Consider the following 12978-nt stretch of genomic DNA (forward strand, 5'->3'; position numbering starts at 1 on the left):
AAGAAGACCGTTTCATACAGCCTAGGCACCCATGCTTGTCGCATCTGCAGTCAGAACAATGCCTCTCCAAATACACCCACAGCCTCACCAAGGCCTTCACAGACGAAATTATCCATCCAACCTTGTATAGAAACAGATCTCCCAGTCACATTCCACCTCCCACATATCCACCATCCGGCCACAACTGAGAACTCCCCTCGTGACTCAGTACCACCCACGATTGGAGCAATTGAATCACATACTCCACTAGAGTTTTGACAACCTCTCATCATGCCCTGAAATAAGGAATATCCTACCCATTATCCTTCCCATCCCTCCCTCAGTGGTATTCTGCCACCCACCAAAACTATATAGCATCCTCGTCCATCCCTACTCCATCCCTGCTCCAAACCTCTTGCCTCATGGCTAGTATCCCTGCAATAGAAACAGATGCAAGACCTGTCCCTTACATCCTCCCACCACCCCATACTCCATTCAGGTCACAGGAATCACCTATCTCATCAAAGGCAGGACTCACTCTGAAAGCAATAATGTTATTTACAAACTAAGTGCAGCCATGATGCTGCTTTTGGTGTGGGCATGACAATCAACAAGCTGTCTGTACACATGACAAACTGTGGCCCAGAGATAGCTGGACCACCCAGTTGCTGAACATCCTGTCCAACACACTGTACTTCACTTGAATGACTGCTTCAGAGCCTGGGGCATCAGAATCCTTTGTACCAAACCAGCTTTTCTTAATTCCACAGGTGGGAACTCTCCCTGCAATATATTCAATGTTCTACTAACCCTCTGTGACCTCAATTGTCACTAGTCCCTGTGACTTCTATTACACCAATACACTCACTATTCCTTTTCTCTTTTTATACTTCTCTACATCTCCCTCAACACCCCCCACCCCCTCCCCCTCCAAACCTCCTGACTACACCTAGCTGCTCTAACCTGTTCCCACTATGTCCGTGCACACACACCCAAGCACCATTACACCTTCCTCAACCCCACCCTGCTATTCCCACCTCCCCTCCCAACACTGCCTCCTTACCCCCACTGCCAGATTGCTGCTCAAATGAGGCACAGTTATGTCTCAGTCTGTCCACAGTGGCCAGGGACAGTGATCATGGGTGTATGAGTTCTTATTGTATGAATATGTGTGTGTTTTCTACTTTAGAAGTAAGCTAAAATGTATAGCAGTCTTTTCATTGTGCCTGACTGCGACTCAATGTCTCCTCTACATGGTGAGTAGTTACTCCATTCTGGACTTCCCATTGTTTGATTTTTCCTCCTGTTGAATCTTCAGGTATTCAAACTTCAAGGAAAGCTTTCTGCTAAGTTATGTTACACTGAAGATGTAATTTGTAGGACTGAAGATAGAATTTGTGCCTGTTCTTCTTGAAGCATGGTGGTGTCACCAGATTTTTGAGTGAATTTATTTTACCTGTAACCAGTACTGTAATTTATTCTAAGGATATTCAGTGGGATCAGAAGTCTATCAAATCCACCAGATTTTCTCTAAAATATGGTGTATTGGTATATGCTGTATGGAGAGAGGCATTATTATACTGATAACAGATATATGTTGAAGGGACCTGGAGACACTGGTGGGTTTCAGGTAGATTTTACAACAGCAGAACAGAGCTTCTGAAATCAGGTTTTAAACTGAAGAACATTTGCAGTTGCAGTTGTGGATGTGGATTCTGATCATAATTTATTCGTTATGAACTGCAGCTTAATACTGAAATTCCAAGAAGGTAGGAAATAATGGAGGTGGGACCTGTATAAATTGAAAGAATCAGCAGTTTTTGAGAGTTTCAAAGGGAGCATTAGGCAACTATTGACTGAAATGCGAAAGGGATATGATATAAGTACGGAGCTTAAAGAAATGAAATAGTACTGGCAGCAGAGGATCATGTAGGTAAAAAGATAAGGCCTAATGAGCTTAATGCCTCTCCCTTACAGCCATTACCAGTCCCTCTCCAAACCTCTTTCCAGCCCCTGTCTTCCTTACTCCCTTCGTCCACTCCACCTGACACAGACCCTCATCCACTCCACCCGACACAGCCCCTCATCCCTGTTGAGCTGCAGTGCAAGAGCGATGTAGCCATGCACATTTATATGTGTGTGTATTTGTACTCTAGCAGTTCAGAAGGAGGATTTCTCCAAAAGCTCTGCAACATTCTCAGTTTTGTTTCTGTGACCATAGCTGACTCAACGGCTAAATTGCATGGTGGTTTGTTACCTTACTCTTTCCTTTATTAACAAAAATATTCCTTGCATATAAACTAGTCATGATCAGCTCTTGAAAAAATATCTGTTATTAATTATGAAAGCATGCATGGCTCTGTGACAAATAGGTGTCACATATAGGAGAATGAAAGAAATCTATGGAGAAGAGAGAAGCAACTGTATGAATATCAAATGCTCAGATGGTAAGCCAATAGTAAGCGAACATTAGAAGGATGAAACTTTGAAGGAATAAAGAGAAGGGCTGTTTAAAGGAAAAAAAAAAACATGCGAAGATAATGCTATGGAAAGGAAAGTGGACTTACATGAAGATGAGATGAGAGATTAGATACTACAAGAACAGTTTGATGGACAACTGAAAACCCCAAGTTGAAACAAAACATCTAGCATTGAAGACATTCCCTCAGGATCATTGGGATCCTTGGGAGAACCTGTCATGATAAAACTATTCCACCAAGGCGTAATATGATCGGACATCAAGAAATATGTAATAATCGGAATTCCAAAGAAGACAGGAATTAACAGGTGTGAATGTTATCAAATTGTTTAAGAAATTATGGTTGCAAAATATTAGCACAAATTATTCACAGAAGAATGGGAAAACCTGTAGAAGTGTATCTGGGAAAGATTAGTTCGGTTACTGGAGAAATAAAGAAATGTATGAGGCAAGAACCGATTTTAAAAGATAGACTGAAGGAAGACAAACGTAAATTTATAGCATTTTTCAGTTTGGAGTAAGCCTTTTGCGATTTTGACAGGAATACACTTCGAAATTCTGAAGGTAGTGGGAATAAAATACGAGCAGGGAAATATTAACTACAAGCTGTACAGAAACCAGAGTCAAAGGACATGAAAAGAAGACAGTAGTTGAGAAGGGGGTGAGACAGAGTTGCAGCATATCCCTCATGTTATCCAATCATTACATAGAGCAAACAGTAAAGGAAACCACAAGCATTTTGAGAAAGCATTGGAAGTTCAGAGAGAAGGAATAAAATCTGTGATGTTTGCCGATGACACTGTAAAAGGACTTAGAAGTGCAGTTGAGTGGAACAGGTAGTGTCTTGAAAAGAGGCTATAAGAAGAACATCAACAAAAGTAAAACAAGGGTAATGGAATTAAATCGAATTAGATCAGGTGATGCTGAGAGAATTAAATTAGGAAATGAGACACTAAAATTAATAGACAAGTTTTGCTATTTGGGCACCAAACTAATTGATAATATTTGAATATGAGTGGACATAAAATGCAGACTGTTGACAGCAAGAAAACAATTTCTGCAAATGAAACATGTATTAGAAATTTAAGTGTCAGAAACTGATTTCTGAAAGCCTTACTCTGAAGTGTAACCTTATATATAAATGAAACTTGGCTGACAAACAGTACAAATGGGAAGAGAATATAAGTTTTCAAGCATGGTGCTACATCAAAAATTAAATGGGTAAATAGGATAACTAGTGATGGGGTACTGAATCAGGAGGGTTGGGGAGGGATAAATTTATGGCATAACGTGACTAAAAGGAGGGATCAGATGATAGGACTCATCCTTAGACATCAGAAAATAGTGTGGTACTGGAAGGAAATGTGAGGAGTAAAAGTTACAGAAGAAGATCAAGGCTTGCAGTAATTACATAGGAATGGAAGAGCTTGCACAGGATAGAGCAGATTGGACAGTTGCAGCATCTAGTATTTGGACTGAAAATGATAGCAACAACAACAAAGAGTCAATTTCAAAGTGTTGCAGAGTGTGAGTAGCATACTGTTGTGTACAGAGTTTTCATAAACATGTATCTTCATTTTTACATTGAGCAAAACTAATTGTGTAGTCCCCAATCACCTCCACCAAATATGACTGTCACCACTACACATTAAAGTAAATCCTGTTTGTCAGGCATTCACAAAGTCCACTACAATCCCTGTAGTAGTTGAGCAAGTGAAGCAAAAAGGAATTCTGCTAACTAATGCAGAGAACGTCTGCAGTGGCTTAGCAGATATTCAAATTCCATCTTTCAGAAAATAAGTACTATAAAGCATCTCTGACAAAGATATGAGTTGTTGACCCCCTATGCCTATAAGGATTTGTTTTTACTTTTTGGGTTGCCCTATCTAGCATCACTTTGTGAAGGCTCCCCATTTCCTGTGGGTTTGTTTGCATTAGATCATCATTACTACCAATTAAGATAATTGAATGATAAACTTTGAAATTTTAAGTTTGTTAGTCCAGCTTCAAACCTTAAAATAACCATCATACAAGGAGTGGACGAAAATATGGAAACATCAAAAACACAATGCTTTACCTTGCCTAATACGGTGTAGGAGACACATTTACATTCAAAACAGCTTCCAGTCATCTCTGAATGGACAAATACAGGCCCTGTACGGTTTTCAAGAGTGGCAGGTGCAAGTAATGATGATGGAGGTAGATAGCAATCATGCACCCTTCTGTCCAACATAGACCACAAAGACTTAATCATCTGGAGACTGTGGTGGCCAGGGGAGATGCAGCAATTCATCCTCGTGCTCACAGAACCAGTCCTGGACAATGCAAGCTGTGTGAACTGGGGCCCTGTGGTCTTCTAACACAGAATCACCATTGGTGAACAAACATTGTAACATGAGATGGACCTAACCAGCCAAAATCCATGGCAGTAATGCAACCTTGCAGAGTAACCATGGGGACCAAGGAATACCATGGTATTGCTGCCCAAATCATCACTGAACCTGCACTGTGTTTCACTCTAGGGATGTAAAATCGGTCAGAAGTTGTAAACAGAGTGCAACTTGACTCATCCAACAAAATGACTTTCTTCCATTGCACCATAGTCCAAGTGTAATGGCTTCAGCACCACACTTTTCTGTTATGGGGATTTGCATCACTAAAGCTGTTTTGGAATTTCAGCTCTCTCCACAATTCCCTGCTTATGGAGTTCACTTTATGTTGCTTTGGTGCTGACAGGGTTCAAAAGTGTGACATTCAGTTCTGCAGTGACTTTCTCTGCTGTTGTCCTCTTATTTTTTATCACAGTCCTCTTCAGTGATAGTCTGTCATGATCACTCACCACAAAATTTCATATATATTGTGACTTAGCGAATGTTGCGTGGTTCGGATTCACTGATGACATCTTTGTGATCTGGACTGATGGTGAGGGCACCCTATAAACATTCCTTCTGAACCTCAACACCCCCCCCCCCCCCCCCCATTTGCTTCACCTGGTCCTCCTTAACCTTCCAATGTTGACCTCCACCTCGAGGATGGCTACATCAGTATCTCAGTCCATAAAAATTGTGACTTAGTGAATCTTCGATATGGTCCCTCTTGAAATACAGATCTCTTTGGTTCCCTCAGTTATGGAAGTACCCACCATAAAGGGCACCAACATTTTGCCCACATTCACTTACCTTCAACATAATGCACTCACAACTACACAGAACACTGTGTTGACCATGACTAACACTTGCCATGCATTGTGCAGGTGCCATTCTTGGTTAAATATTACAATGCAATCTGCAGGCTTGACAGTCACCTGCATTTTATATTCAAGCATAAATTTCTCACTGTGTTTCCATATTTTTGTCCAGCCTCTGTAGCTGCATGTATTGTGTTTTTGTAGCAACTCCATTTGGATGATGGACTGATTCCTGTACAGAGACAATTTTTGTTGTCCTGTGCACAGTTTAAGGTTACATGTCATGTTGATTAGCTTGCTGCACCGATCTGTGATGTATAAATAACACATCAAGCCAAGTAGTGTTCAGCTTTTATAATTGTGTCCTCCCATACTTTTTGTAATACTTGCTGCTACTCTTTGTAAATTACCCACAATAATTAGTTGAATAAACTTCTTACTATAAAACTGTAATAGCAGTTTTGCCTATATTTGTAACTTCAGCAGTTTCAATTTTTGTAAGGTTGTCTGTAAGTAAATGATGGGGAGAAATACACCAATTCATTAACATGTTTAATTTTTGAGTGCCAAGATTCACTAAATCTCACAATCAAAACTTTAGATTTCTTTAAGCTTATTTGTGTTTATTTTGTACTGTATTAGCATTCCTTTATGCACATAAGTAAAGTAATTTAACCTTTAGTTCATGACACCTTTGTTACTGTGTTGCAGAATGAGGCTTCAGGAAGGCTTCACTTTTGCTCATTCATCTGCTGGGATTATTAATATGGTTCTTGAGGTTGAGATGAAGGTGAGAACAATAGATTAATACCATGAGAAATTGTTTAAAAGTTCACAAATTTACTACAACATATAAGTGGTATATAAGTGCTTTGTATTCTTAAAAACAGCATTATAATTTACTGCAATTCTCGCCAATTCTTTCTACACATTTTGTATGAAAGACTGTATGCAACACAAGAAGTTCTTTCTCCCCTTACTTACACTTCTTTTGCTGTTTGGTCTTTCATGTATTGTGTTGCCTGTGTGCTTTGTCTCCTTAATTGTATCTTAAAATGTGTTGTATTCTTGGATTTGTTGCCTGCTTATCCATCTCACCGTACTTAATATGCTGAGTATGTAAACTTTGCAAAACCTGTGAGGAGCAATAAGTTTTCTGTTAAATCAAAGACACTTAAAGTACTACTGGAGAAATGTACGTGTTAGAAATTATATCGAAAAGGGTTCCTATAAAATATTATAGAACAGCTACTGTACTTCATTTTATTGGGAATAACTGATCAGGAAACAAGTACTGTGAATGTTCTTCTAGTATATGGACTAATTCATTGTGTGAGAAGATTAACTCTTACATGTGAGAAGTCAGTAAACATCACATATAAGAAGAAATTGAAAAAAATAATTTTAATTAATGGAAAAACTACATTTCACATTTTTTAATTGCTTTTAATTGTAACATCATGCAATTGGTGCTCATTATTTACAAAACACTATTGGATGTTTGTGTAAGATCTCCATTTCTTTGCAGGACATTAAATCAGTGTGCTGGTTACTTCTCGTTTTATTATTTGATGTAATGGTTGAATACTTCCAGGGAAACTTTCATACTTTTCAGCTTTGCATATCCCGCAAACACTAAAATATGGTGTGGGGGAAGACACACAAAGAAACAAATCAGTTGACCTGGCCATATTAAAAGTGAATAACAAGAAGTGTGGGCTATGGTCTCAGCCTGTTGAAATGACATATCCTTGACTGGTTTATTGTATTCCAAAGGTAGGAAATTGTGTGGTCTGCCACAGTACCGATCCAAAGTTGCAGAAACTGTCCTCCTTTCTCATGTATGCAAGTGACAAATCAACAGGTTTCAAGAATGAAACCATGGTGCTTCTTGCACCAGCCATACAAAAAATGGAAAAGGTAATCCTCACTGCGTAATGGCACCTATCCTTTTGTAGTGCATGAACATAAGTACTCTTGTGGGGAGGTAAAACTCCTTGCACAGATAATAATGCTGTGGACATCTCTCAGGAAACACTCTGTAAAGATTCTGATACTCTTTTGTTGTCTGTGCCTTCTGCAGGATGGATGACCTTGGTGGTGAGAGAGCGAAAGGTACTGTGGTTTACATAATGAAAACAATTCATTTTTAGAGTCCTCCCTGTGACATGAAAAAAAAAGCTATGATTTGTGATTCATGACTCCTGTGCCTTAAGTTCCTTAAAACAATTGCCAAGGTTATTTTTTCACCAGTGACACTACCACTTTAATCTTCTACCCATGTTTTACATTGCTAATACTTAATCTCTGATATGGATCTCAATATGGATAATAACAGATACTCATTTGTTTATTACTAAAGTAATTGTCATAGAGCTGCTTCATGTTCAGTTAAAGTACTATTCTACTCAAAATTTTGACTAGAGTTACTCAGACTTTCAAGGGTGCTGTTAGATCTGCCTTGCAGTGATCTTCTTACTAAACATCTCAATGCTCTTTCTGCAGCGTGCAGTTCTCAACATGACTATAATGGAATATTTTTTGAGGGTTGCACTTTATTGGATAATATACAAATAATATTGATTTTCTGTTTTGGCCAATCTTTTTCTAAGATGTAATATGTTTTTGGATACCCAGTAGTGAGTCAAGAAGATTGTGTGATATGTTACACCAGTGGTGAAACAGGATTGAGAATTACCTGTATAATGTTGAAAAGTGTCCAACTACATACAAATAAAAACTGTGACAATTTTCCAAAATATTGCCAACACCTTTCAGTCTTATGACATAAATAAAACTTTATCCACTGACAACAATGTGTGGCATAAGTCACCCCACAATTTTGAAAGGAACCTGAACGTATACAAAAATTCTGTAATCTGTAATGTTGCTTGTACTATATCTTAAGTTCTCTGTATAGCCCAAACTGAACTGAACTTCAGTAACCAGTTCAAAAAACATATCAATGCCTGGCAACACATACACACAACCAATAGATCAGCCATAGCTACATGAATTGAATATTTAGGATATAAATATGCAAAAGTAAATGCCGGTATGACACAGGATAAATTAAACAAAAGCAATAATGTGGACCTAAATAAAGACTTTGACACTGTCATACACAGCAAACAGGTGTGAAAACTATTTAGTGATACAATATAATTTAGCTTAATAAATTATTTTAAACAAATTTATGAAGTTTACTAAATAAATATCAAGGGACTGGAAACAGTGTTTATATGCTCCATATCTAGTTGCACTTCTAATAGAAATAATATTTTTAATTGGATTAAAGAATATGATTGTTACATTGCTGTTGTTATTGTTGTCTTTAGTCCAAAGACTGGTCAGCAGCTCTCCACACCAGTCTATCCTGTGCACATCTCTTCATCTGTGCATAGCTACTGCAGCTTACATAACCTAGAATCTGTGTATTGTAGTCAAGCTTTCGTCTCCATCTACAGTATATTATCCCACTCACTTCCCTCCATTACCAAATTATTTCTTGATGCTCTGGAACATGTCCTTTAACCTATCACTTCTTTTAGTCAAGCTGTACTCTGAAATTCTTTTCTCCCATTTAAGACAATTGGCATTTATTGTTCTGTCTCAGTTGCATAGTTTTAATTAGATTGCATGCAATGCTGTAAAACGTGTCCATATCCTGCATTTAACATTTTATTAAACACAATAAGGGGACCATACCCTAACCATGAGAAACACACCATACCTTAACACCACCTCCTCCATACTTCACTATGGCACTACACATGATGGCAGCTAACATTCTCCAGGCATTTGCCAACCCCAACCACTTCTGTCAGATTGCCACAGGATATAATGTGATTCATCTCTCCAAATCTCATGTTTACAATCGTTCACTGCCCAGTAGTGTCACTCTGTAAACCATCTCAAGCGTCACTAAACTTTGGCTATAGAAATGTGCAACTTTGAAGAACTCATCAGTTTTTTGCACCACATTTCCTATAACCCAAAGGCACATTTGTTGTGCTTGGTGGACTGCTGGTAGTACTTTGGAACTCATGAGTGATACCTTTCACTGATGCGATGTTTAAAGCTACCCTCTGCAATGCTCGACGGTCCCTGTCCATCAGTGCATGAGGTCTGCCTGGTCTTGGTTTAGCTGTGGTTGTTCCTTCATGTTTCCACTTCACAGTCACATCATCAGCAGCTGAGTTGCACAGCTTTAAAAGGGTTGAACGTCCCCAATGGATTTGTTACTCTGGTGACACCCAGTAACTAGTCAACGTTCGAAGTCACTGAGCTCTTGCGACTGACTAATTCTGCTGTTATTGCTTCTCTACTGTCAACACAATACTCTCTACCTCCTTTTATTCTGGTGGGTCTGCCTGTTGTGACATCTAGTGGTCAATTCTGCATTACATTGTGGTCTCTTGATACTTTTGATCAGATAGCATGTAAAGGTATGGATTACTGGTTGTCTTCTGTTTGGGAAATGTTCAGCATACCACCCTCTTGCACCCACAGCATTGCATTTTGCTGCCCCATAAGCATAGTGAATGTTGGATAGCTGGTTGTTTGATTACCTGTTCACAGAATCTCAAGTGTGACACAGCACACAGCAAGAAATGCAGTGAAGCATGACAACAGCACAGCATAACGCAGTAGCAGCTTAGGTGGACAAAACTGTACTGCTGTACTGCTGCTTCAGTCTATATACATAAAAAATATGTTCATTTACCAAACAAACTTCTGCATGCTAGACACTGATTGGCTGTCATTCTATGGCTTTAGCTTCACAGTGGTGCACTTTAGACATACGTTTATTTGGAAAATTTTGCTCGATTTGGTGTCCCATAACTTGCTCTGACTTCCTTGTCAGATTGTTGTTTTCCACTCTGTATATTCCTTCCACATGTTGGCTTTCACTTCTATGCTTATTACTAGCTTGTCAACTTATCTCCTGATGTACACACAAGGGCTTTTATTTTCTCCGAATACTTCTGAAATTGTACTATATTTAGTATATATCTTTCTTATAATCATTCATGTTTCTGTAACTTTGCATTTCTCTTCTAGCCATCCCTACTTAGCAGTTTCACACCTTCTGTCAGCCTTATTTTTTTATATTTCTGTATTCTCTTTTGCTTGTTTCAGTTACTGCATTTTTACATTTTCTCCTCTCATCTGTTAAATTTAATATGTAAAATATTTTTCAAGGATTCCTGATGAGCATTGTCTTTTTGCCTAGTTGTTCTTCTACTGCCCTCACTTCTTAAAGCCACCAATTCTGATTCTGTTATTTTTTTACCTGTTTCAGTCAGTCAGTGACTAATGATGTCTTTGTAACACTCAGCAACCTCTGATTGTTTCATTTTATCCAGGTTCTAAATCACCTTAATTTTCTACCATGCTGTAATTTCTTCACCTTTAATCTGCATTTGATAACTAATAAATTATGATCAGAGTCCACAGCATCTCATGGAAATGTTTGGCAATTTAAAATCTGGTTTTGAAATCTCTATCTTACCATTATATAATCTGTCAAACCTTTTAGTGTCACCAGACCTCTTTCATGCATACAACCTTCTTCCGTGGTTCTTACACCAACTGGTAGTTTTGATATAACTGTGTGCTCTTGTGCTCTTCGTTTTCTACTGTTGAATCATCAGAATTAAATTTTTGTCTCCCTTAACCTACTGAATAATTTATTTTATTTCATAATACAATTTTTCAATCTCTCCATTATTTGTGAAGTTATAGGTGCATATGCTTGTACTAATGCATAAAACTGCAAAAAAATGTATAGATGTCTGATACCGATTTTGTCACATATCTTGTGCTTAAAAATTGAAATAAGCAGTTTTTGTGTAAGTAGGATGGATTATAATATATTTTAAAAGAAGAATTTCTTAGCATTAATATAGCTTATTGACAGTGATCAAATTGTTGCAAATTTTCAGATAGTTATCATCACTCTCATATATACAATAAGCACAGTTTCTAAGTACAAGTGGAAATATGTAAAATAAGTTTTGGGATGTGTAAGTGACATTAATGTTTCGTCATTAGTGCAACATGACACACAGCCTCGTTGTCTTGTTGCTGGCTGCCAAAAAAGCGTCATATATGCCTGCCGCAAGAGCAACGCAAGATTCAAAATGAGATGAAATCCCCCTAATGTTGAGGTTGATGATGATGGGTTAAATAAAGAGTGAAAGTTGCAGAAAATTGTTTTGTGTATTGTGTGGACTTCCTTTGAATTCAATTTTTTTAATTGATTGTGTTCAACAGCTTCTATAAATTGTAGAAATGGCACTATGTGTAACAAATTACATTGGTGTTCAATTTATTGTGCAGTTGGTTTTGGTCAGTGATCATTTCCAGCATATATATCAACTAGTTGACATTGAGAAGGACTTCAGAAGTACCAACACAGAAATTTCTGTAAGAACTTCAAAACTAAGCTCATAGGATGTTAATGGCAAAGTCTTTGCTTCAAGAAATAAAATGGCCAATTTTCTCTAAACAATCAAGAAAACTGCAAAGAACTTGCCTGTTATTTCAGAGAATTACTTAGGTTCTCAGAAACAACACACAGATTCTCACCACATGAACCTGTAATCCAAATTCATTACTGCCAGATGAAGAATAAATTGCAAGACAGATCAAAAGACTCGTAATGATAAAGTGTTGGTGGGGGGCAGGGGGAATATGGAATCACAGCAGACATCTTCAAATCAAAGGCTGTGAGACATTATAAATGAAATCACAAAACTCGTGCAAGCCAGTGGCAAATAGAACTAATTCCAGGATGATGGAAAAATGCATTAATTCACCTGTTGCACAAGAAAGGAGACAGATCAAATGCAAATAACTACATGGTAATCCCACTAATATCAGTGACATAGAAAACTGTATTCCAATGTCTTCTTGATAGAGCACAGAAACAATTTGAACCAAAAATTGAAGAATATAAGGCAAGATTCAAACCAGACTATTCGTGTCCACAGCAAATCTTGAACATAAAGCAAATCTTAAGACACCAGAGAATTTGTTGCAAAAATTTAGTCAACACATTTGTTGGTTTTTTTATTTTTTTAAACTGTATTTCGGTTGACCACAAATCACTTTTCAAAATATTAAAAGAACAAGATCTAAATCTGAAAACACTTGCAATCATAAAACAATCTTTGACAGATACAAGGTCCAATGTAAATTTGTGGTGGAACTCTCAGTTCCTTTCAAAATCAAAGCAGGAGTAAGCCAGGGAGAGGGGTTGCCTCTATTATTTTTCAACTGTATCCTTGAGAAAGTGATAAAAGAATGGTGTAAACTGAAATTAGTC

The 12978-nt window shown here is 37.8% G+C and overlaps 1 protein-coding gene across 1 annotated transcript in view; it reads left to right on the top strand.

Moving 5' to 3' along the window:
* LOC126184062 (KICSTOR complex protein SZT2-like) overlaps positions 1-12978 on the top strand; it is a 218434-nt gene that overhangs the window by 175770 nt on the left and 29686 nt on the right. The window contains exon 17 of the mRNA XM_049926422.1: positions 6357-6435. Coding sequence (XP_049782379.1) covers positions 6357-6435 — 79 coding nt within the window. The remainder of the gene's footprint in view (positions 1-6356; positions 6436-12978) is intronic.

This window comes from Schistocerca cancellata, chromosome 4, assembly GCF_023864275.1.
Source record: "Schistocerca cancellata isolate TAMUIC-IGC-003103 chromosome 4, iqSchCanc2.1, whole genome shotgun sequence".
NCBI lineage: Eukaryota > Metazoa > Arthropoda > Insecta > Orthoptera > Acrididae > Schistocerca > Schistocerca cancellata.